Below are 23,487 nucleotides of genomic sequence, written 5' to 3' on the forward strand. Positions count from 1 at the left end.
AAGATTTTGAGTGTTTATGCTTTCAGGTTTTAATATTTCCTATTTATTCTGATTTTTTCATGTAATAATTGGTGGAGTTATGTGGTTACATTGTATTGCCCCCACAATCGTCTGCGGATTGCTATCGCTACTGTAGCAGCTTGAAGCACAACAGTTAGACATACAGAACTAGCTGGACTGCCTAAAACAGAAGAATAGTTGGAGCTTTCCTATTTACAACTCTGACCCTAGTACTACCATCGCTTCCTTCACCATTACTATATATCACCGCAAAGGAAATTATGACTATCTCTTCTTCCTTATCCTGGTCTTCACTAATTCCAGTGACATTATTAGCTCCGCATCTTCTCTCTATCAGCTCGCACGTCCGCTGTAGTCTGAGCACGTAATAGAAAGGGTCTGGTTCCCGGGCGCCTGTTGAGCTGATAAAGGTGATAACGTTGGCTAACGAGTGCGAAGGCCCAGCGTGGGAGAGCGTCAGGACCAGCCAGGACGAGGGCCACCATACGGTTTGTGCTACGCCAGCAATGTATGGTACAGAGTAATACTGGCCAGCCTCGCTTCAACAGTCCGCTCGGGTTTCTGACTATCTCAGACTCTCATTATTTCCGTCCGGTGTGTCTTCATTTTCTGCGCTATTTCGCAGCTCTTTTCTTGTTGTAACTCGAGTCTATAGTCCGTCCGACCGTCCTCTTTCTCGTTCTGCTCGAATAAACGACATCCTACAATGTCCCTCTTTGGTGACGACTACGAGCCTCAAGGCATTGCCGCCCGCTCGCTTTTCGGAGACCAGAGCAACAACTCGAGCAGCTCGCCTGCCGCGCGCAATTCTTTGTCCACGAATCGTTCTTCTCTGCGGTCAAATGGCTCGTCTGCCTTCTCTGCGCTGTCCTCTGCTCCCTCCTCGGCAAGGTCCTCCACGAATTCCGACGCTGCCATGCTCTTTGGCGCGGATGACTCTGGCGACCCCTGGTCCCGTCCTTCCGCTGCTGCTGGCGCTCGCAACGCGGTAGCCCCCCAGAAACCGACTATTTCGACTCTTCTTGATCCGTCGCAATGTCCGCCGATCTACCGAGATTCGTTCCAGGCCGAAAATCCCGTTGCCGGACTGCTCACAGTCGAGAACGTCCGCAGAGCTGTCAACCGCGCTGGCTTCGCCAACTCGCCTCTCGGGGACCGCATCACGGAGCTCATCATCCGTTCGAAGCCCGATAACCGAATCGATCGTGGAACCTGGTGTGTCGCAATGGCTTTGATTGGTCTTGCTCAGGAGGGTGAGGATGACCTTTCCCTTGATACTGTGGATTCCAGAAGGTACAGCTTACCTGTCGTGCGCATGCGTATCGAGCGCTCCGCTCCACCTACTCGACAACCGCCCCAGCAAGCTCCAGTTCAGCCTGCTTCGCCGGCGGCTTCCCAACCTTCACAATCAAAATTTAGCCGTCGTTTCTTTTCGTCATCAAAGTCTAAAAACTCAGTCGCTGCCCCTGCTCCTGCACCTGTCGCGCCTGCGCCAGTGGTTGCGCCTTTGCCAGCTTCGATTCCTCCGCCCGCTCGCTATTCCAATCGTGCTCCGTCAATTCGTTCCGTCAGAACAAATGCAGTGCCTGTTCCCTCGCCTCTCTCAATTCCACCTTCTAAGCCTGCTCCAATCCAACCTTCAAATATGACTCCTCCATCGCCTGCTTCTCCGCCGCCGCCTTCGATTCCTGTTTCTGACCCGTGGGCTGCCGATGACGACGATGATCAAGGTAGTTATAAGCCATCAAACCGGTATCCTTCCACCTCATATTCGGCAAATAGATACACTACTAGCGAATACAGTGAATATAATGAATATGGCAATCCAACACCTGCGTCTGCTTATACATCTCAGACCAATGGATCTACTTCTGCTTATGCTTCTGACTACAGCGCACCTACAGCTACTAGCTCTGTTCCTGGTACTTATGTTGCCGATAATATGAATAGTAACTATTCATCTGTCCTTGGAGCAGACTACAACGAGCTTGCACGTCCTACTCGTAACATCAATGAAGATCTGTTTACTGATGAGCCTATTCCAGTTCCTCAGCAAGATGACACGCAGGTAGTCGAGGATGATGACTCGGACGTCGATGAAGAAAATGAGGGAAATACGGCCGATGCTGTGTATGTCTCTTCACTACCTTATGAACGCGCACAACCATACTATGATGTGCATGAATCTGATCGTATTCGTGTATCAATAATTCCTGAGAAAGAGGGAATTCTTGTTTTCAAGCATGTCAATTACTTGCTGGAAGGTGGTTCCTCATCTACTGGTGACGGATCTACCACTAGTGGAGGATATAGAGTCGTGCGTCGCTATAGCGACTTCGTCTGGCTTCTCAACTGCCTTTTAAAACGTTTTCCTTTTCGGATCCTTCCTTTGCTGCCTCCTAAGCGTTTTGCGGTTAATGGGCATTATCTTTCTTCAGATGAATTTTTCCTTGAGAGAAGGCGCAGAGGTTTGTCCCGTTTTATAAACGAGCTCGTGAAGCATCCTGTTTTGTCACGGGAGCAGCTTGTTGTTGTATTCCTGTCGGTTCCTACTGAACTTCAAGTTTGGCGTAAGCAAGCTTCTGTTTCTGTTGAAGATGAATTCACTGGCCGTTCTCTTCCTGTAGGTCTTGTTGAGTCATGGAGTAACGAGGAAGCCGAACGTTGGGAAGACGTCAAAGAAGGAGTCAAAACAGAGGCTGAACTTTATACTCATTTGTGTTTGCTGATTGACAGAATGGAGAAGCGTCAGGAAAGCGTTGCGGCCGATCATGCACGATTTGCAAACTCTCTCAATACGCTTCAAGATGTTGCGAAGCAGACATATTCTGTAGATGACAGTGATCTTAATTTGATAAACGATGGAGTTAGCAATGTCGTGAAGTATCTCAACAATGCTCAAACTTTACTGGAGGACGAGTCTCGAGGCTGGGAGATCGGCGTGTTAGAAGATTTTAAACGTCATCGGGATACTTTAATCAGCATAAAGGAACTATTTGACCGACGCGAAAAGCTTGATGTGAATACAATTCCATATCTTGAACGACGAATTCGCAGCAATGAGACTAGACTTTCGGGTATGCGAAATCGTTCCGATTTCAAGTCCTCCGATATCGAACGTGTGGAACAAGCTATTCGTCGTGATAAGGATGGTATTCGGGAACAAAACACAAGATCATGGTTGATTAAAGAGTGTATGCGTGACGAACTGGCATACTTTCAGCAAACGAAATATGCAGTTGCTAAATTATTTCAAGACTATGCTCAGGAACGGCTCAAATATGCTGAATTATTTGCCGAAAACTGGCGGACTCTTGGAAATGAGATTAGTGAAGTTCCTACTCAAGCTTCATAAGCAAAATCCTTTTGATTTTTGTTCTCTTTTTTGGTGCGGGCAAGGTAATTGGATAATACTAAATCAATTTTCGTTCTTACTATCGTTGCATAAGCAACTTATTCTGATAGTTATGGTAGTATGCATTCATAGTTGATATTTGATTTCATTTTAGATAAACAAGTTTCTCAAGCTTGCGGTTTTAGTGGTTTTTGTGTTTTATAATGTTCTGCCTATTTTTACGTCTTATTTTTCTTGTCTAAAAATCCCTTCCGAGCATTTCGCTCTGCTTGTGCATATGCTTTTACATTTCTAACTGTCTATTTTCTGTTTGTCTGCAATGCCGTAAATATTATCGTCATTTTATTACATAAAATAATTTCAGAATAATTTCGAAATAAGGCTTGAGTCGAAAGAAAAATGCTTAGTAAGAATATAGTCATCTTGTTAATTAGTCGCTGCGACTATTCACGCGTCGAGCAGGCGCGTCCAAGTCATGGTCTGTATGATTAATTTCAAATTGGCTGGCTTTAAAGAGAGTAACATATAGATAACAAAAGTGGTTTCATATGAGAGTTATTTTATTACGCGTCTGAGAATAGTCTGGTTGTTTAGGATCTGACAAACTGAACTCTCGAGGATCTGCGGATGGATCGCTTTGTGGTGCTTCGTCGGCGGCCAGGAGGGTCTACAGGCTCAGTCGAGGTGACCACGACGACCAGTAAACCGATGGAGCAAGCCGCAGAAAATAGTTCGTTTTCTTCAATGATGCAAATGGTATCCTCCAAAGCTACTACGTCGTCCAGAAGCATGCAATCAAACATTCAATTGATTGAGAAATTTCGAACTACATCTGATTCGGACGAACTACTACCCGCGGAACTTTCAGATGATCCTGTATCCACAGAATCAGATACATGCTGCGATGATATTGAAGATAATAGTGCGTCGGTGCAATCGGCTAACCCAAATATTTCAAAATCTGGGCGGTCTGGACTAGGTAGGAAGCCAAACAAACGTAAGAAGTTGGTGAATCAACGCGTCACTACATTGGAGAGTATTTGGAACAAAACTGTGCCAAATGCCTCACCATCTGCAATTGTCAAGTTAAAAATATCAAGTCAGCTGCTACGACAGTTTACTGCGAAATTGGAAGTAGTCGATAGAGAACAAGATATGTCTTCGTCTCCGCCTACCAATGAATCTCAAGCGAGTCCTCCAACACCACCAACATCTAAATCTTCCTCAGAAGAAGAATGTCAAGAGATAACGAAACCTCAGGAGAAGAAAAAACGCAAGCAAATGTTTATTTGTGAGTCTAGACCTTCACCTTCAGTTCCTGAATCCTCGCCTCTACCAACTACAATCGAGTTTTCGCAGTCTTCCTCGCTGAAGGTTAAACAGCCAGATCATCATGCCGGAAGGAAAATTCATCCATTTTTCTTAATTGACAGAACTCCGGCCACTATTTCATCGTCGAAATGTAATAATGAAGCCGACAATTCTCCATCGTTCAAATCATCAACTCCGCTTGCTAAAACAGATCAAGTCCACGCTCCTTGGCCGACTATGGAAAACCGCCATGTACGACCATATAGCGATCAACCTTCCAGACCTAGACCTGTACATGTTACACAGTCGCGAAAAGGTAAAGGAAAAACTTTGACGAATCATACAACTTCGATTTTTTCAGCTCATCTTCCCAATATACAACATCCTGTTCCGATTCGAATTCCAAATCGTCATGTATTGACCTTGATTGAAATCAGCAATATTGCACGGACTACATTAACTCAAAGAGACCATATTTGGCATCCTTATCTCAAATATCTATGCCAGATCTTGGCAACACCGAAATCACAAAAAGTGTTGAACTCAAACGATACAAAGCCATGGACACAGAAATACGCGCCGATCAGTGCCGAGCAAATAGCCTTATCTTCTGACGGTGGTTTAGTTATCCGTAAATGGGTTCAGGCACGTTTATCAGCCCGATCGGATCGCAAATCGAAAACATTAACTATATCAACTTGGAAGAGGAGCCGGGATTTGGCTCGTGCGAAAAGTATTAACAGCTTAGATGATTTCGTTATCGATGATGAGGAAGAAAATCAAACAGAAGACGATTCCAATGAGCCGGAGGTGGATATCGTTTCAGAAACTTTGGCTGCCGAACAGGCAAAAGTGGAGCTAAGTAATAGTGATTTTGAATTGTCGAGATATATGTCTGCTATGAATCCTGAGTCCGCTATGGAAGAAGAAGCAGCGCCGTTTAGTTTTGAAGATTCAATTAATAAACGACAGCTTCGGAGGTCGGAACGAATTACCTCCTCACTTTCCTCTATCTCTGAGAAGGAGACGCAAATTAATTCTGCTGTTCCGGAACGGCCGAGCATAAATTCTAATGTCTTGATTCTTGCAGGTCCTCCTTCTAGTATGAAGACGAGTGCGACTTATGCAGTTGCCAGAGAATTTGGTTATCAAGTTTTTGAAATCAACTCTGGACAACGTCGATCAGGCAAAGACATTCTCAAGCAAGTTGGAGAAATGAGTCAATCTCAATTAGTGCATCGGACTAATTTCACAATTGAAACTCAGGAATCTGATCATCGGCGAGGATTTGTGCTGATTGAGGATGTCGATATCCTCTTTGAAGACGATAAATCGTTTTGGCCTACTGTCATTAAATTTATTGAAACTTCTAAACGACCTGTTATACTCACTTGTACTGACGTATCTCTAATTCCACAAGATCTACTTCTTGCTAATCCAGGGAGTCTATTACTGTTCACCGCAATCGATAATCGACTCCTGGCATCCATCGCGTGGACCATCGCTTTATCTGAAGGCCATTTATTGCGTTGTACGGATGTTGAGCAGCTAATCTCTTGGACGGATTCCGGCTATGGCAGTGATCTTCGTAAGGCCATCACAAATCTTCAGTTCTGGTGTCAGATGGCTATTGGTGATGATCGCAAAGGGCTGAATTGGATGATACCACATTCTAGAAACGATCCGGATCAGTCAGAGAAGAAAGTACTAAGCGAAAGCACGTTCGTGCCTGACTGCCTTAAGTTATGTACATCTATTGGTCCTAAACAAGATCAAGATGACTTGATCGAACTAGATCCTCTGTTACGTACGGATCTGGCATCCCTGGAAGTTGTGTGTAATTTGCTATCCGCCACAGATGTTTGGCAATCAGCTTCTCATACACTTTTCCAAGTTCCTATGGTATGTTGCATTTAGTCATGAACCAGAAAAGTGTCCTAATCTAAAAACCTTGATAGATGGATGACGATATAGAGTCTCCCCTTCGTCGAGATATCTCAGTGGGAATCAACTCACTCTCTTCGGATCCCTTGCAAGCTGCTGTAGATCCGCTGGATTATGAATTCAGAAGTTACTACGAGGCACGACAGCTCGCTCGGCAGCTGAATGTATATACGTGATAATGTTATCGAACCTAGTTTTACAATTAGTATGAATTCATTCCTTCCATTGTCTAAATCCTAACCAAAACCGAACTTGAACTTTCATCTGAACACACTAACTCCAAAACACTATAATTTGTAATGCACAAGATCAACAAAAATAACAGCATCAACCTCCTTGGTCTTACAAAGGTGGTAATGAACTTCGGCAAGAAGGACATTGAAGCTTAAACCTCATCCAACTTTCAAGACAATGCGTATGAAATATGTGCCGGCAGGGCGTTACCATATATGCTCTTCTTGCAAGAATTGCCCCTGGTCCTAATGAAGAAGAACTATTATTTCCTTCCACGTCTAGAACCCCCACAAGTTCTCGTGGAAGCTCAATCGTCTGCATGCAGATCGTACAGTCAGTAGGACCTAATAACGACAATCCTCCTCGAGAATTCACTGCTATTCCTTCTCCCTCGCTGGTATCTCCAGATGACTCGATATCCGGAACAGTAAGCGCCGGATGATAATCATAGGAAGAAGGAAGATAGCTTCCAGGAACAAAAAATCGTGGATGGATAACTTCTTGCGAAACTAGTATAACAATCTGAAACCAGACCCAACCCGCGATAATCATTGCCCATAGCGGTTCGGCATCATGGAAGACCACATTGCCTTTGAACAAATACAAGTACAACATCGGAACCAGCCTTAAAACTGACATTCCAATCACAAATTCCCAATTAAATGCTCGTCTGCAGCCTCGCATAACATTTCTGTAGATCTGCGGTATCCAATATGAGTTCACCGTCAGAAACATAACGTTCTGGAATACGGTTCGGTACGGTTTCGGCCAAGTCGATGCATTTAGTGATGCAAATATGAGTCCTAGCAAAATGAAGTAAAACCGAGAATACAATAAGCTAACATCTCCTCGGCCATCATCATCTGCTTGATTTGTTGTATTACCATTTGTAGGCATTGTACCTATGTTTGCTTGAGCTGTCTGTGGAGTAGCAACCGCGGGAAGGGGTAAAGTATCAGCGTTAACAGTTGCAGCTGGAGCAACTGTGGGGGTAGGTGGAACAGGATTTGTTCTTCGCTCGGGTCTTTGGATTCTGTATATAAGAATCAAATATCTCATACCAAAAACTGAAACCAACAAAAACGATAAGAATGCAACTGTCATGAAAGGCAAAAATGTAGACTCAATAAATATTGCAGCCGTAAGATAGCCCATGCATAGATAGCCATCTACTAAAGCCATCATACCTACTGTCCAAAAACTTAAACGCGAAACTGTAGAAGGCGTATTGGTGTCATTCATTTGTCGAATTAATAGCCAGATTTGCAATAACGTAAGAATAGCGCCAACTTGCGCTGCACTGCTTGCACGATCCCAATATCGCTCGATTTTATCTCCAATTAATTTCTGACTCTCTATCACAGTTCCACAGTTAGGTGAATAAATCAATAATGACAATACAACTTTCGGTATTGACTTGTGTGGCTGTCCTTGAGGGAAGCGAAGCTCATCCTCGACTATTAGCATATCCTTGGTTGCTATTGAACTAGCATGGAGTTGAACATAAACAACATATTCACAATTTTCAGGTGACCCTGACGGACCACTATATGGTGGATTCATATCCCTTCTATACATTGCATCGAACTCGTCAATCGATTCATTGAGTGCAGTCAACAGCGGTACGTAAGACTGATTAAAACGGTCCTCTGTGAGAGCCAAGAATGGTAGAGCAAAAGTTCCAGCAAATCTAGTACATTAGTCAAGTCACCTATAAATAAAATAATCCCAGCATTGCCATACTTTCGTGAAGTAGTTGTCATAACAATATTTCCAGTCTTGACAAAATGTAATCCTCGAAGCGGAATGTCATGTCCGTTCCATCCCATTTCATCTTGGATATTCAAACTTGCTTCAATCATCTGCACTGGTCCATATCCCTTTTCCGATATATCCAGCGACATGATGCCTTCCGAATCAGTGATATTTCTTGTATCTGAAGAGGGCTCCCACATAATCCCATTCGTCTGATTAGCCTGTTCTCGAAATTCCCATTCTCTTGAATGTGGCAGTTCGGTCTGTCCAAATCCTAAATCCAGCTTTTCCCAATCACCGCGCATCAGACCTGTGATGTTCCTGTACATTGATATTTCGTCGGTATCGTCGTCATCCGGAATCTGAGAGTCCCAAAGATCTAGTGCCTTCCGTTCGATATCCGGAGGTAATACTGGATTTTGGATACCCTCTAAATCTACAGGACCATCCGCAAAAGTCGAGTTCATCAACACGGATCGACGCCATTTTTGAGCTTTCAAGAACTCCTGGAATGCTTGTAACTGTGCAGGAGAAGACGAGTCAGGCGTAAGAAGCATGATGATCAGCAAGAAGACCAGCAGCCCGGCCCTGTTTGACTCCATGACGAGCTAGAACTGAGAAATACACCTCAAACACAGTCTGACTCGCAATATCTCTCAATCAAACAGTTCAGAACGAATGTTTACTCAATTTTGACTGAATTCATCTCTCTGCAATTGTGTCAGGACAATTAACCGCTAGTACTATGCCTTCCTTGGCTTTACATTTAATAGTCTTCAACTCGCGTGACTTCTACATGCGGGTTTGGTGCGCTCGTCCTCTGGCAGAACAATGACCGTCATATGATGCTGTTGGTGGTCTACAGCTAGTTTTATAAAATACGAGCAATTCCGGGTGTTGTTTATAAGGAGAAGCGGCAGGACTGCTCATAGACTCGACAATGTCATTCTGGGGTAGTCTGTGGCGGAGACAGTCCAAACATGACGTGTATGAGTTGGAAGCTCCGTTAAAGTGTCTTGAGCGACTATGGACTGATCTAGTGGTATTATTATTGGTCGAGGACTTGCAATTCCAGACGCTTTTTTACTGACAATACTAATTTAGAATGACGAAACGAATCTTAGAGATAGGGGAGATGCAAAAGCTTACCGGAAACTTGCCGAAAAAATCTCAGGTATTGTTGAAATCCTAGATTTAGAGGAGCACAGCGGTTCCCAGCGGCCCTGTCTTAATTATGCGCTGGACCATCGGATATTTACAGAGATAGCGGAGCTTTTGAAGCTTTGCGGTCCTGTTCTTATTACAGTATCTGTCGGTCTGTTTTCGGTTCTTCTCCGAAGCAGTGAAGATGAGTTGATGAGTAATTGTCAAGTAATACAGAGTGTGAGCATCTTCTTGAAAGAGTTAGACAAAGTCAAAAGTGATAGCAATTTGGAGGAAAATTTTGCAGAAATTTTATTTTCCGTTGCCTTACGATTACGTTCCGAGCCGAAAGCTATCGCAAAATGGATCACTACTGACGAGCCATCCGAAGACGACAGAACAACGGCCGTCACGATGCCTAGTGCTGCTAATTATACTAGAAGTGAATCGTTATCGATACCTGGTCCAACAGATGAAAGGATAGAGGACGAAGATATGGAGGGGTATTTATATGAACTGCCCAAAGGGATGAATGAGGGTGAAATCACCCCTAGTTTTCAAGCGGATTCTACTGATTCTGATACGGAGATTGAAGTTTCTACTCCTATAACAGAATTGAACGATCGCAATAGTCAGTTCACTCCAGGACCTCAAACTGAAGAATATAAGATCAATTCTTTTAAGAGTCAAGGTGTGCATTCAGGTCCTGATAAGACACCGTCATCAAGACCTGCTGTTTCATCATATAGCAGCACCGATAAAGCAACAAACATATATACGACTCCGCCTCGAAGTCAAGATCAGGTATCTAAAAGCCAAGTTTCTTTACACGTGGAGACGAGTCTCAATAGCTACGCTGCTGCGGTATCAAACTCTGAACCCGAGGGTAACTTGATTACTTCAGATACAGCTAGAGCAGAGGAATATGTGAATAGTATGACGAAGGTAATTGATGGTCTTCTAGATGATATTAAGCATAGTCAACAAAAGAGCTCGTTTCCATTGTTTTATTTTTTGTTAGATTTTATTCATCATGAAGGCAAGTGCGGTGAATTTGCACGGACAGGTATCCTATACATCATTGAATGTGCCCTTCCAGATACTGCTCTTGAAGGTTGGATTTTAAAAAGTGATTTCGGAACTCTCATGGCTTCTGGTCTGGGTGCCGTATATAGTCAACTAAGCAGGTATGTTCAAATTTTGGTTTGATTATCCTCCAGTATATCATTGACAATATTTTAGACGTATGCTGCATGCATTTCAGACTCAGAAGCAACCAAAAATTGTTCAAATGGTGAATGACTCGGAATATAAAGTTCGCACTACTATAAAAGATTTTGGTGGAGCGAATGCAATTGATTTAGACGAGAATGATGAGCATTTGAGGGCATTTCTTTCTTATCTTGAATTTTGGCAAGATACTCAGGAGCACTGTGCATCGGCAACAATCCAAACGAAACTACTTGAAAAGTTCAAGATTCTGTTTTTGCAGCAACTACTTCTTCCGACGTTGGTTGAAAGTACAGACGTATTTGGTAGCACTGTGATTATTGCAGTAATGACTTATTTACGAGCCATTTTTGACTGTTTGCACGGTCGAGATGTGGTTACAACTTTAATTTCCGTTCTTATGCAGACTATGACTAGGAAGCCTATTCCCAATTCTCCAGAATTGAACGATGAGCGATCCATGAATTTCAATCTTGTGAGCTTGATTACCAGTGGATTGGAGTCCTCGTCTCAGCAAATAGTGGCCTCTGCTTTGAGATTGGTATCAACTCTTGTCAGGAAGCACTATCCGTACCTTTTGGATAACGTATTTCAAGTGACTCGCTTAACTAAAGACAAAGAGTTCATTCCTACTGTTGTCCCTTTCAATGTGTATTCCAGCGAAATTGAGTTTTTTGTGACAATGATACCGAGCCTTGATTCTGCCGACGACATGCAGAGTCAATCATATGACAGTTATCTACGTGACACAAGAAATTCGATTGAATCACATCCCTTTTTTCCAGACTTTTCAATATTAAATGACTCGGATTCCAATGAGCAGAGATTAAATTTGTTTTCTCATACATTGAACAACGATGACAAGACACTTTCCGACTTGCTTCGCTTGCTATCGCAGTTCTTTGTGAATAGCGTGGAGGTCAATTTGGTACTTACAAAAGTCTTCGTCGAACTTGCTAGTTGTGGATGGGTCTCACTCAGAAGTTGGATGCTTGTAGATATTACCACGCAGGTTTCTTGTTCTCGTTCAACTGAATCTGCCACAAGCAACAAAGAGGACAATTGTGATTTGTCTATAATAGATTTCCAGAGATTGAAAGAATACGAGGATGATATGTCTTCTTCAGACGATGAATTCGACGAGTATTGGGGTACCAAAGTGGAAGATGGATATGATCATACAGTGTTGACCGGATTTTCGCCCGTAATGGAGGTTTTAAGGACTCTATCGGATAAAATTCAACAGTTTCGAGCGAAAATCCCTGGATTTGATGATCTGTTGGCTGATAGGCGATCAATGCTTCAAGACGAAGACAATAAGATTGTTGTGGATGTTAATGAGGTTGCGTTTTCAAGTCCTATAGTCGCTAGCAAGCCTGATACGTCTGTCTATTTATCTCCTGACCCGACCAAATACTCATTATCGCCGATAGATACTCAGAAGCGGGCCGAGCAACTTTTATTGTCGTCATCTCCAGTTGTCGCGTCATCACCTACGCCGTTGAGACGAGGAGATGCGTTCAGATTTGGGGTGCTATCACGAAGTCAAGCACAGCAGCTACAAGATCAGCCCAGTCAATGGCTGCTACGACAGCAACGTCATCATCAACCAAGTCTACAGTCTTCCACTCCGAATAATATGTCGCTGAAGCATGCCGATACGTATGGAGGCAATTCGTCTGATTCTCGAAGTATCAATTCCAAGTATTTACCTACTCTTGGTCGGCACCGTTCAACGTTTACGATTGCTACGATGTCGTCACCATTGAGAAATAAAGGGGCAATGTCATCGCCTATACGTCGAACACGACCTGAACTATTGCGATCTGGATCTCAAGATTCATTAAATGCTTTCGAATCTCTCATGTCATCTCCACCTGCAGGGCCCGAAACCGATAGGACAGGGGAAATTGCGCAGGATGAGTTGTCTCGATTCAGTAATCTTTTACCGACGAACTCATTTTCGCGGCCACGCATTAATCCAGCACTCTCATCGCCATTACAAGAGCGACAACGACGATTATCGCGGCCACCAAGACCAGAAGGAAGCGACGTCACGAATCTTGAGTCCGAAGAGAGTGATGTAGCTGAGCTAGCATTAAGTGGGGAAGCCGTTTCAGCTACGCGATTAAGTGCTGAAATTCGGGAAACATTTCGCGAATCGAATAGTGATGCCGAGAACGAAGATGATGACGCGAGCGATTTTGAGGAAGCGCTGAATGCGACTGCAGAGGAAGCCAGCACGGTAAATATGGGAATAGAGTCTGGAGCTGAGCCTGTTGGTCAGGTCCGGTCAAATTTACGTCGGCATAAAACGAATCGATCGGTAACCCGAATTGAGCTTGACAACATAGCCAATGGGGCAGAAGGATACGTTCCAACAGTTGTGCAAGTCGGAGCATATTCTGGTCCAGGGTCGGGGCGAAGTCGGTATGTTAGTGTGCCCCATTTACTAGGAAATATCATTGTATTCGAAGAATTCCTGAAAGAACTTCTGGCTGTTATCCAGGTTCGCGCAACACTGATCGACAAAATAGACTACGGCTGGCAAAATCGTTCACGCCAGAGACAAAGGTCGCGACCCAACTCTGCTAAATAGCTCACTCCAACAATTTTGGCTTTTTTTGGTTTTTTTTTTTGGTTTTTTTTAGTATTTAGATTGAGGGGGTGAGGAAGAAAGAGAGGAGGATCGTTTATAGAGAGTAAGTAATATTAGCATATACAAGGCGTTTATATTAGTGTAAAATGGAATTCAATCTAGTTTGACTTTGAATATCAGAATTTATAAATATAGAAGTGAATTATTTACATGATAATTTATTCTGTACAGGCATGAGAACGAATTAATCTCAGTGACAAGACAGACAAAAAAATTGAATTGACTAACTTTATAAATGAGTGATAAAAAATTTATTTCCATGTTGTCTAAAAAAATTCTTTTGAAACCAAAATATAATAACTTAATAATAGTAGTAGTGTATACAAGAAACAAACGAGTGTAGAAAGCCGAGTCAAATTTAACAGAAAGCACAAATATGGTTAGTTCAAACTAGGAAATGTACATGCGATCTCGAAAGAGGAGGAGCGAAGGCGAACAAATAAATAAGTAATCAATCAGGAAGAGAGGAAAAAGCCACTGAGCTGCAAAAACAATGGCAGCAGAAAAGGAAGGAAGAAGCGGCCTGGATAATGTATATACTTTGAGTAGGATTAATTATAAAACTATTTAGGCCGATGGCCGAGATTCTTTTTTAGATTCTCCAGAAAGTGTGATGGGGTCTAGTTTCGGTTCTGTGGAGGTCGATGGAGACGCAGGGGTGGATGCAGCTGCTGGAGAAGATGACTTAATATCTTGCTCAGGCGCGGCGGATTGTTCAACAAGAGATTCAGGCTTCTCAGTAGGTGCAAGTGATTCAGTAGGCTCTTCAGTAGGCTTCACGGCTTCAGGCTCAGAAGAGGCAACAGAACCAGAGGCGGTCGCCTGCTGGTTATGATGATGATGAGCCTCCTCATCTAAATCGACTTCATCTTTAACAACCGTTCCTGACTTCACGGTCTGCGCGTTTTCGTCCTTGATAAGCTCTTCCTGTTCTTTAACGACTTCCAAACGCTGCTTGTTGGTCGCGGCACCTTCAGCATGATTAACAGCTAATTCAGCTTCATGATAAAGTTCGTCGGGAATAGAGCTCAAGACGGCTAGAAGCGAATCATAGATGGTCTCAAAAGTCTCAGAAAAGCTGTAATTATAGGCGGCAGAAAGTAGAAGCAAAGTACTAGGAACGCGCTGACGCAGTCTCAGTTCCAGCCAATATTGAAGATCGATACGCAGACGTGCAGGAGAAACTCCGTGAGATTTAATACCTCTGCTTTGACAAGCACTTTGAAGCTCAGGAACGCTGAGCGAGTCAACACCTTCGTAGTCGATCGCCCTGTCATCGCGTTTGATCTGACGCATCCTATTACGAATCTGGTATCGAAGAAAGACATCAGTGCCGAAACTGGACAAATTCAAATATCGAGCCATGGCGACAAGCTGTGGCCGAGAAAGATTGTCAAGCACGACATCGTCCTTAAACAGACGGCATACTTTGATTACATCTTCGCGCGAAGGAGGCTCGCCGCTGGATCTGATTTTCTGAAAAAAGTCTGCAAATAGCTGTCGATCCTGAGACGAGTCAACACGAGGGAGAACAAGACCAGATTCGCGCAGCGTCGACCGAAGATAGGTTGAAACTTCTTTGCGGGCTGATCTGAGGTTTTTAAATTTTTTCTCTTTAGCAGCAACGGATTCAAAAGTCGATGGAAGCAAATTCGGAAACAGGCGAAGGGCCACAGGAATAAGCAGTTCAGCAAATGGAACAAGAACGAAAAAAGCAAACGGTCCAAGACGGCCAAGATCCTCCAAAGTGCGCTTCAATTGCCGGTTTTCGCGGCGAGTGAGTTCATAGCCGCCAACACGTTTCAGCAGAAGCTTGAACGAGATCTTAAGTTCGATACCAAGAAGTCGGAAGCCATCCCAAGTATGACGGACTCCTTCCTTAATGGAGGTCCATACTCTGGCGGGAAGTGGAACCTTTGCAGGGGAAGCGGCTGGCGCGGATGGTGGAGGAGCAACAGCGGTCGATAAACCTGTGGAGTTCTCACCAGCAGGCTTTGGAACATCAGCAGTGGCAGTTGAAGCTTGTTTGTCAGCGGGAACTGAAGTAGAGGTTGCCTTTGGCGAAACGGGCACTTCTACAGAAGTTAGTGTCGCAACAGGCTTCTTAGGTGATTCCGGCTGGTGGTGTGGAACCGGGTCAGCTTGTCGAACAGCGGACTGACTAATTCGAGCGGCGGAGGCTGTCGAGAATGCTGAACAAGCGAGTCTGGACGCTAAAGAGAGATCCGATCCGGACGAATAACCAGATAGTGAAGACAACTTGTGGATTCGAACGTAGGTGGAAGGAGACAAGCTATAAAAGCGAGATCCCGGAAAGGCTGCTGACTGGACGACGCGAGCCGACACAGAGGAGGACCGAGAGCAGGCTACGATTCCGCTGGACATTTTGTCAGAAGAGAGAGAACCTGTAGCGAGTAGAGACAAAAAAATGAAAGCAGAAAATGAAAATATGGAAACTGCGTCAAACACGCGAAAGAAAAGTTGAATCAAGTTGAAAAATAAATAAATAATTTCCACAAATAAAACAACAGTTAGAATGCAGGTCCTCTGCTCAGCAAAACTAAAACACCTCCACAAGCAGAATTTCACGATGGACGAACGGGTTCAGCGGCGAACACCCCACGGCACGTGATATAATAGATCAAAGTTTCATGTTTAAGGTGTATACATTGTAATGATTGAACATTTATGGCAGAATGACAGAGCCTTTCCGAGGGGTTAAAGCATGCGGCGAGGAAATTTTTTTGGTGGAGGTCCTGACTCGGATAGCTCATTGTAAGCATTGGGGACGTACTTTAGCATAAAAGTCAAAGAGTAATCGCAATTTAAAATTGGACTATTCTAGAGAATATAAATTTGACGCAAAAATGTTGCAGAAATTACGAATCTAGCCAAATCAGCAAATCTCGTCTTCCGTCAGCACCCCGAGGATCCTGTTGGTGAATGCCTTCGGTTTAGGGTACGGATAGATGCCCAGTTAGGACTCTTTATTAATCATCAATTTTGGATTGTTGACGTTCTGCCTGTTCGGGAAGTGAAGTGTGAAACAAGGTCTGTTTACTTTTTGTTGATTAGAATACCATAACAATAGCTGTCTATCAGGTCATTTAACAAGTCTTTGACGCTGTTTTTGGATCTGCTATTTTTGCTTGTGAATCTAGCAGATTAATTTGGCGTAAGATGTTTCCAGTCAATCTGTATGCTCATAGAACTTCTGTCTCCCATTCAGCGAGCATTGTCAATTCAAATGCCAATTGACAGCTTCTCGACTCTGAGAAGTATAAGCCGCGTTTCATTTCAATCCTATTCATCATTTCATCCAATAATTAATTTCATCTAGCAATAGCTTCCTATATAAGTCAACGATCACGTGACATACAACTTCTGTCGTCGGATAGAGGATAAACACACGCAGCATGTAGAAGCCAAACAATTATAAGTTATAGATTTCAGACGTGTTTAATAGCAAAATAAGAGAAATTTGCAATATGGTAATTATTATAGGAATCTGTCGTTGTTGCCACGTGGATGTGTTGAGTACGGTAAAAATGAAATACGTTATCAACAATTTGGCTGGGCAGTTTATAAAACCAGTCATCGCTAATAGCATTACATGCGCATTGAGCAAATATAAGCATAGTTATACATGGTAATTGAACATCATATTTTTAATATGTCCACTAAAATCAGCACCAGTATTAATAATTACTCAGCTGCATAGCATCAAGATAGGAGTCCATCATCGAAAGAGAATACTTTAAAGGAATATTCAATTGAGTAACATCTGCATGGTCAAATACAGAATGGAGACAGAAACACAAACAGTGCCTCTATTCAATTCTCGAATGAGTATCCATTCCGAAACTGAGCTTGGTTCAAGCCAGTTTTCATTTGAGTGGTTCCCTGATATACAATTCTGTCATTCGTATAGCCAGGTGTTCAGCTACTCTGAGAGCGAGCACCAAATCCAAACCATGTCTGATATACTCAGCGATAAACCCCTTCAAAGTTCTAGCCCACAGATTCAAAACCAGAAAGACACCCGACTGGAATTTAAATACCCATTTGGTAGGGTTGCGTCTAGTCAGGCTATTACTTGGACATGTCCAATAGAATATAATATCGTTTTCAACGAATCGAATATTATTCCATTCTACATCGGTACGCAGAGACTCCAGAATTCGATGAACGGTGCGAAATTAATTAGATACATCTATTTCGAGTTTCCTTTTGGCAAATTCGCCGATTCCGATCCGATCAACTGGAAAATTCAAGCGCAGCCAAGTAGTCTGAATCTCATACGAAATTCTAACTTGGAGACGTTTGAATCGGCAAACGAAAACCTGTTTTTAAATTTGGTATTGAACCCAGCTCCCGAACGATCTGAGCCGGACGAGCTTGATCAAACCAAATTTGTACGGATTCATGCTAGATCTGATTCAAAATCCTCGTATAGTTATCCGTATGCTATTGAATCAGATTTTGAGGTAGTAAAACCAGCCAACGTTCACTTTATTGTCATCGATACCGACCCGGAGATTCTCAGTTTAGTCACTGACCTCGAGCAATTTTCCAAAACTGAAGGTATCAATGATTAGTATAATTGATATATCAAAATTTCCATTCCTTTCCGTATTGCATATTATTTCTCCAATACTCCGGATTGATGGAGCCGGTCAAGCAATGCAGCGACTTGCTCCTTGACCTTAATTACTTCGCGCTCATCTGTGTCTAGTATTGCGACATCTTGTTCTGTAGGAGCAGTAGATGTTGTTGTCGACGTAGCCATACCTGCCGCTGATCGCAGCATATCGTTCACAAGTGCGTTACTGGCTTTCATGCTCGCAGCATGTGCGGAGAGAGGAGCCGGAGACACTCTTCCCAGCGGAGTTGCAGAAGCAGATAGATTATTGCTGCTACTCGGAGTGATCGCACCGAAACCAGAAGAATAGCTAATTAATCGATCAGAAAGTGTGATTGCTTCACGGGCTTTGACGAGAAATTCTTCGTCCTCAGAGTTCTTTTCATCCTCTTGATTCGAAGCCGCTGACCAAACATTAGAGGAAGGCGGGGATTCAATAACGGCAAAAATCGAAGACAGATCCGAAATTAGTTCGGCTGTCGAGATCGATGTGTATGATTCAGATTTATTCGCCATTGTACTGATATACTTGAATAATTTGGTTACACAACTGCAGTGGATTTTATGTTATGATGTAAAAACTCTGGCGTGGGGCGGCTTGTTTACCACTGGATAGTGGACCCTGAGTGATCATCATCGGTTTTCTACTCTAAAACTGTCTGTAACACGTTCAAATGACACTGATGTGGCCGTGAAATCTAAATGGAAATACGATACCGGAAATATGAGCCTCCTTCTACAGGTGGTAGTGGTGGAGGTAACGATGTAGGCGTGAAATGCACACCAAAGAATCAAGACGTGCGAGTGGGGGAACCGCTACCATCGCCCTCAGACAGTGCTGAGAAAGATCTAGATGCGATCCGGAAGCTTATTGCAAACGAATTATCGGAACCTTATGGAATTTATGTCTATCGGTATTTTATCTACCAATGGCCGGATCTCTGTTTTCTCGCGCTTGCAGACAACCCGGACACGCGCGACAATAATGAAGTTGTCGGAGTCATCGTTTGTCAGTTGGCTCCTCATCGACAAGTCAAATTGCGTGGATACATTGCAATGCTTGCCGTCACCTCTGCATACAGACACCATGGAATTGCAAAAAAACTGGTTTCCTTAGCATTATCCGGCATGCAGGAATCCGGCGCAGATGAGGTTGTATTGGAGGCTGAAGTAGAAAACGTCGCCGCGTTGAGATTATATGAAAACATGGGGTTCATCAGATATAAGCGCATGCATAGATACTATATGAACTCTAGCGATGCTTTTAGATTGATTCTCCCGCTTACGGATAAAAGCGCTACCAGATATTGCGTACTCGCCAGTGAAGGACAACCGCTCTATCCGACAGATAATAAATCGATGAACGTGTAAATTTACTGGATGACTACAATTGTACTATAGATCATTTAATGTGTATATAATTAGATAAATATTAGCTTGGGATTATCTCTCTAGCATGAATGATACCATTATGTCAACGTGTATCCAGCAGGGAGGCCATATTGGTATATTAAGTCTACCAATTTGGACACATTTTACAGGCAAACTCGAAATTTCTAAAATATTGAATCTAATCATATATTTAATTGGTAAATTTCATAATATTACATATTCAACCAAACGAAAGCAAACACCATACACTTGAGATCGTAAAATAAATCTCAACATACCCTAGAAATCGACTAATCATCCAACTTCGGAGCCAAGTAGAACCGCAAATACCCAGATGCCAACGGATATTCAACAAACATTGGGTTTGCATTTGCTATCTTCAAATTGACAGTGGTGGATAAGCCGGTAGCCTTACAGAAATTCTGTAAGTATTTTGTCGACAAGGTAACTGAGACCGGCTCCGAGAGTTCAATGGTGGTAACTGAGTCAGGTTTGTCAGCGGAACCTGATGGCTTGAGAGTGACTGCTCCAGTACCAATATCGCCTTCGCAAGAAAACTTAACACCGGACTTCGTGCATTCGATAGTGATGCTTTCGGAGATGGACTGGAAGTCTCTGCAAATCCGCTGGAACTCTATCGAAGGCATCGAAATAGTTGCAGTGTATTCTGTATCAGGCATGCCAAGCAGCTCCTGATCGATGTCCATAAGCTTAAGCGAGTATTCAGACACGCGATCTTGCTGCGCTGTCTCGAATCGGACGAGCAAACTATCGGGCTGATCTGCTGCTTCAAGAGTAAGTAAATCCTCATTATTACCACAGCGCAGAATCTTGGCCAAAGAAATCAAATGAATTCCAAGCGCCATCGAACGATCGCATCGGTAGTCTGAAAAGCCATCAGAATTGAGTACGAGGGAAACAAGGGCTACATGAGATGTATCTACGGCCTGCAGCGTGATTCCTGTATCTGAGCAATTGAAATCACAATTTTCGACAAGCTCTTTGACTGCGTCGATAATCTAACCAGATTAACAAAAGAATTCTTAATTTCTCATTCTCATTACCTTTTTGAAAAGAGCAGCCTCGTCGAGTTTAGCTTCCAACATCGTTCTATTTTAGTTAGTACAATCCACATCATTGCTTTAATTCAGAACAATGCCCTTCAGATACTATCTAGCAAATAATGTATTCTCTTCGATGAAATTTCATGTTCACGTTTCGTGTGAATCAAGATATGATCCAAGAGTTCTCGTCATCAGGGTCTTCATATCGATTGACAGCCATGTCCGTGGAATTAACTGTAACGAAAGACATCACTTACAATATAAATGGAATTGATTAACTTGACTTGATTTAATTGAATTGGTATAGATATTAAAATTCAGATGTCGAAACTAGGGTGAATATATTAGAAATCAGATCGACGCGTATTAGCAAGTGAAAAAAGGAAGGAAGGAGGTGAACCGTAATCTAATAACTACGGTCTGATCATTTTAACGCGTCGCGCTATCCGCACTTACGCTTACAATAAGCCATATTGACAACTCTGTCTACGCATTTATGCTAATTCGTTTCCAGAACGCGACGCGTTTATCACGTGTTTAGGTGTCCAACTTAGTTTCTTGGGCTTCTGGCTAGTTCCTAATACGGAAGTATAATATAACTTTCAACTAAGGCAGTCGCTGAATATCAGGTAGTATGAGGTTGGCTGCAGATCAAAATGCAAATTTTGTGAATATGTAAAGAGGAAAGCACTATTAATTTGATAATTGTATTAAACAAATAAGATAGCATGAATATGTGTCATTCCTTGCTCTGCAGTTTTGCTCTACCTTCCAAGAATTACCGTTTCTACTCACATTACGGATTCTTGTCCATACGTTATTGTATTAAATATCGTTAACTAGTCAGGGAAAGTTGCACAGTACTTTGATAATAAATGTCAAAACAGTTTATGCTGTTGCAGGAGTCGTTCTCAAGAAATGAGTTGGACATTCGTAACTAAGTATAAGTTAGAATAGTTCGGGTCCTGCAAGAATACATTATCCTCAAGTATTACAGAATCTCAAAGAAAATGAAATGAAAGAGAAACTAAACATACCCAAATGGATTTTTATGAAGATAGAGCTGGTGATATGTTTCGGCGTCCCAAAAGGTGTCAATTTTCAAGATCTGAGTGACGATTGGCGAATCGGGATAATAAGTTTTCTGAAGGCGATCTTTAACCTCAGTCGCAATTAGTTTCTGGTCGTCGGAATGATAAAAAATGGCGGATCGGTATTGGGTCCCGACATCTGGGCCTTGGCGATTCGTCGTCGTAGGATCATGGATGCGAAAGAAAAAGTCAATCAGTGTTTCATAAGTGACGATCTTGGGATCGAACACAATCTGAAGTGCCTCGGCATCTGTCTATGTTAACTATTTATGTGCAGATGATGAGAAGGAAAGGAGATGGCTTACGTCCAGTTCCACTGGAACAGACTTCTCGATATGTTGGGTTCTTGCTGACACCACCACAATAACCTACACGGCAATCAATCAAGCCTTTTCCGTCACCAAAATATTTTCGATAAATATGCTCGACGCCTAGGTTTAGAAAGTCAGTTTAGTTCAAACTTGGCTGTTCGATCAGACTAGTTTACCCCAGAAACATCTATCCTGTGTTAGCAACACCCACCCTGTACTGCACCGCACTCAGCCGTAGCATGTCCAGCTTAACTTAGATACATACCCAGCAGCAATTGTAGCCACCTCAGATCCCTCTGGATATTGCATTGTAGGCGACAATGAACTGACAATTCCAGGAGTACCTGCACCCGTGCCAGTGGCAGGAACAATACCGGCCGACGACCCTTTTACCGCCCGAATGAGATTTTGAAATAGCGACGCCATTCCTCAGCAATTCCAATAATGAAAAGAAATTTTCTGATTGAAATCGTATTCGTATTAGGTCTGACAGTCAATTGTGATTATCTATCCAAACTATTTGAACCTGAAGTAGATAATCGTCATAGCCGGGATTATTCATCTGTTATGTACACGTGACGTTGGGAGTTTCATGTCAACTCCTTAGAGTGATTGATTCAGAATGGTTGATTACATACTGGCATAGTATATATATGTTGTCTAGATTTCTAAATAGTCGGAAGAACTAAATTATCGTGATTTTTGGCATATTCATCAGGCTGTCTGACAATTTCAGTGATCATTTAGCTTAGTTTCAGGACGCAACTTGAACGAGAAGAGCGTGATGAGTGGGTTTAACGCATACTACGAATTATATCGAAAGAGCAGGTAAATCTGGCCAAGTTATACTCTCATAATCGCATCCGTACTGACTGAATAGCATTGGAGTTGCGCTAACTGATGCACTGGATGAGTTGATAAAGTATGTACTATCTGCTATAGAGGTATCTGTGCTAATTGAACAGGGAATCTAAGATCCAACCGCAGCTTGCCACCAAGATTTTAGTCACAGTGAGTTTAGCCCTTCCTCGTCTAGCAAATATCCAATGATTGATAAAAATCAGTTTGACCGTTCGATTACAGAGGAGTTGAACGATAAGGCAAAGGCCGCCAGATTAACATTTAAAGGCCATCTGGATACATATCGGTTTTGTGATGATGTATGGACATTTATTATCAAAGACATGAAGTTTAAGATGGAAGGCAACGAACCTGTAGTGGGCGATAAAATCAAGATTGTTGCATGTAATTATAAAAAGCCCGGTGAGGCTTAGAGTCTCGAGATGTAAGATTAGTGGGGATAATATAGAAAGTACGTTCGTTTTGATTCCATGC

At 42.8% G+C, this 23,487-nt stretch overlaps 10 protein-coding genes across 10 annotated transcripts; 6 read left to right on the plus strand and 4 right to left on the minus strand.

The window, feature by feature from the left end:
- Window positions 1–727: 727 nt before the first annotated feature.
- On the plus strand, window positions 728–3,376 carry V1516DRAFT_618068 (uncharacterized protein; the record flags this gene model as incomplete). The annotated part of the gene is made up of 3 exons (XM_066919390.1): window positions 728–834; window positions 913–1,330; window positions 1,466–3,376. The coding sequence occupies 3 exons, from the start codon at window positions 728–730 to the stop codon at window positions 3,374–3,376; spliced, it is 2,436 nt and encodes an 811-aa protein (XP_066780010.1).
- Window positions 3,377–3,784: 408 nt separating this feature from the next.
- V1516DRAFT_668667 (uncharacterized protein) lies at window positions 3,785–6,858 on the plus strand. The gene has a single exon (XM_066921041.1). It carries the CDS (start codon window positions 4,004–4,006, stop codon window positions 6,602–6,604), a length of 2,601 nt encoding a protein of 866 aa, XP_066780011.1. The 5' UTR covers window positions 3,785–4,003; the 3' UTR covers window positions 6,605–6,858.
- A 115-nt stretch (window positions 6,859–6,973) lies between these two features.
- V1516DRAFT_619576 (uncharacterized protein) lies at window positions 6,974–9,222 on the minus strand (the record flags this gene model as incomplete). The annotated part of the gene is made up of 2 exons (XM_066919461.1): window positions 6,974–8,555; window positions 8,609–9,222. The coding sequence occupies 2 exons, from the start codon at window positions 9,220–9,222 to the stop codon at window positions 6,974–6,976; spliced, it is 2,196 nt and encodes a 731-aa protein (XP_066780012.1).
- A 59-nt stretch (window positions 9,223–9,281) lies between these two features.
- V1516DRAFT_668672 (Retinoic acid induced 16-like protein-domain-containing protein) lies at window positions 9,282–13,939 on the plus strand. The gene is made up of 3 exons (XM_066921042.1): window positions 9,282–9,662; window positions 9,725–10,950; window positions 11,006–13,939. Exons 1-3 carry the CDS (start codon window positions 9,561–9,563, stop codon window positions 13,590–13,592), a joined length of 3,915 nt encoding a protein of 1,304 aa, XP_066780013.1. The 5' UTR covers window positions 9,282–9,560; the 3' UTR covers window positions 13,593–13,939.
- Window positions 13,889–16,220, minus strand: V1516DRAFT_668673 (LETM1 domain-protein mdm28, mitochondrial). The gene has a single exon (XM_066921043.1). The coding sequence runs from the start codon at window positions 16,035–16,037 to the stop codon at window positions 14,220–14,222; it is 1,818 nt and encodes a 605-aa protein (XP_066780014.1). The 5' UTR covers window positions 16,038–16,220; the 3' UTR covers window positions 13,889–14,219.
- Window positions 16,221–17,455: 1,235 nt separating this feature from the next.
- Window positions 17,456–18,250, plus strand: V1516DRAFT_683315 (uncharacterized protein; the record flags this gene model as incomplete). The annotated part of the gene is made up of 1 exon (XM_066923503.1): window positions 17,456–18,250. The coding sequence occupies one exon, from the start codon at window positions 17,456–17,458 to the stop codon at window positions 18,248–18,250; it is 795 nt and encodes a 264-aa protein (XP_066780015.1).
- A 267-nt stretch (window positions 18,251–18,517) lies between these two features.
- Window positions 18,518–19,886, plus strand: V1516DRAFT_668677 (acyl-CoA N-acyltransferase). Its single transcript, XM_066921044.1, has one exon. The coding sequence runs from the start codon at window positions 18,997–18,999 to the stop codon at window positions 19,663–19,665; it is 669 nt and encodes a 222-aa protein (XP_066780016.1). The 5' UTR covers window positions 18,518–18,996; the 3' UTR covers window positions 19,666–19,886.
- V1516DRAFT_668680 (proliferating cell nuclear antigen, N-terminal domain-containing protein) lies at window positions 19,848–21,114 on the minus strand (the record flags this gene model as incomplete). The annotated part of the gene is made up of 2 exons (XM_066921045.1): window positions 20,751–21,114; window positions 19,848–20,705 (listed from the first exon to the last, which is right to left on the minus strand). Coding segments are annotated over exons 1-2 (767 nt in total), but the record flags the coding sequence as incomplete, so codon positions are not given.
- A 322-nt stretch (window positions 21,115–21,436) lies between these two features.
- On the minus strand, window positions 21,437–22,665 carry V1516DRAFT_668683 (peptide methionine sulfoxide reductase MsrA). The gene is made up of 5 exons (XM_066921046.1): window positions 22,418–22,665; window positions 22,329–22,339; window positions 22,147–22,272; window positions 21,788–22,091; window positions 21,437–21,687 (listed from the first exon to the last, which is right to left on the minus strand). The coding sequence occupies exons 1-5, from the start codon at window positions 22,576–22,578 to the stop codon at window positions 21,639–21,641; spliced, it is 651 nt and encodes a 216-aa protein (XP_066780018.1). The 5' UTR covers window positions 22,579–22,665; the 3' UTR covers window positions 21,437–21,638.
- Window positions 22,666–22,735: 70 nt separating this feature from the next.
- Window positions 22,736–23,485, plus strand: V1516DRAFT_668687 (transcription initiation factor IIA, gamma subunit-domain-containing protein). The gene is made up of 4 exons (XM_066921047.1): window positions 22,736–22,980; window positions 23,033–23,074; window positions 23,118–23,163; window positions 23,217–23,485. The coding sequence occupies exons 1-4, from the start codon at window positions 22,937–22,939 to the stop codon at window positions 23,424–23,426; spliced, it is 342 nt and encodes a 113-aa protein (XP_066780019.1). The 5' UTR covers window positions 22,736–22,936; the 3' UTR covers window positions 23,427–23,485.
- Window positions 23,486–23,487: the final 2 nt, after the last annotated feature.

The sequence above is a fragment of the Lipomyces oligophaga genome (assembly GCF_038497815.1).
Source record: "Lipomyces oligophaga strain CBS 7107 unplaced genomic scaffold V1516scaffold_1, whole genome shotgun sequence".
Taxonomy (NCBI): Eukaryota; Fungi; Ascomycota; class Lipomycetes; order Lipomycetales; family Lipomycetaceae; genus Lipomyces; species [Lipomyces] oligophaga.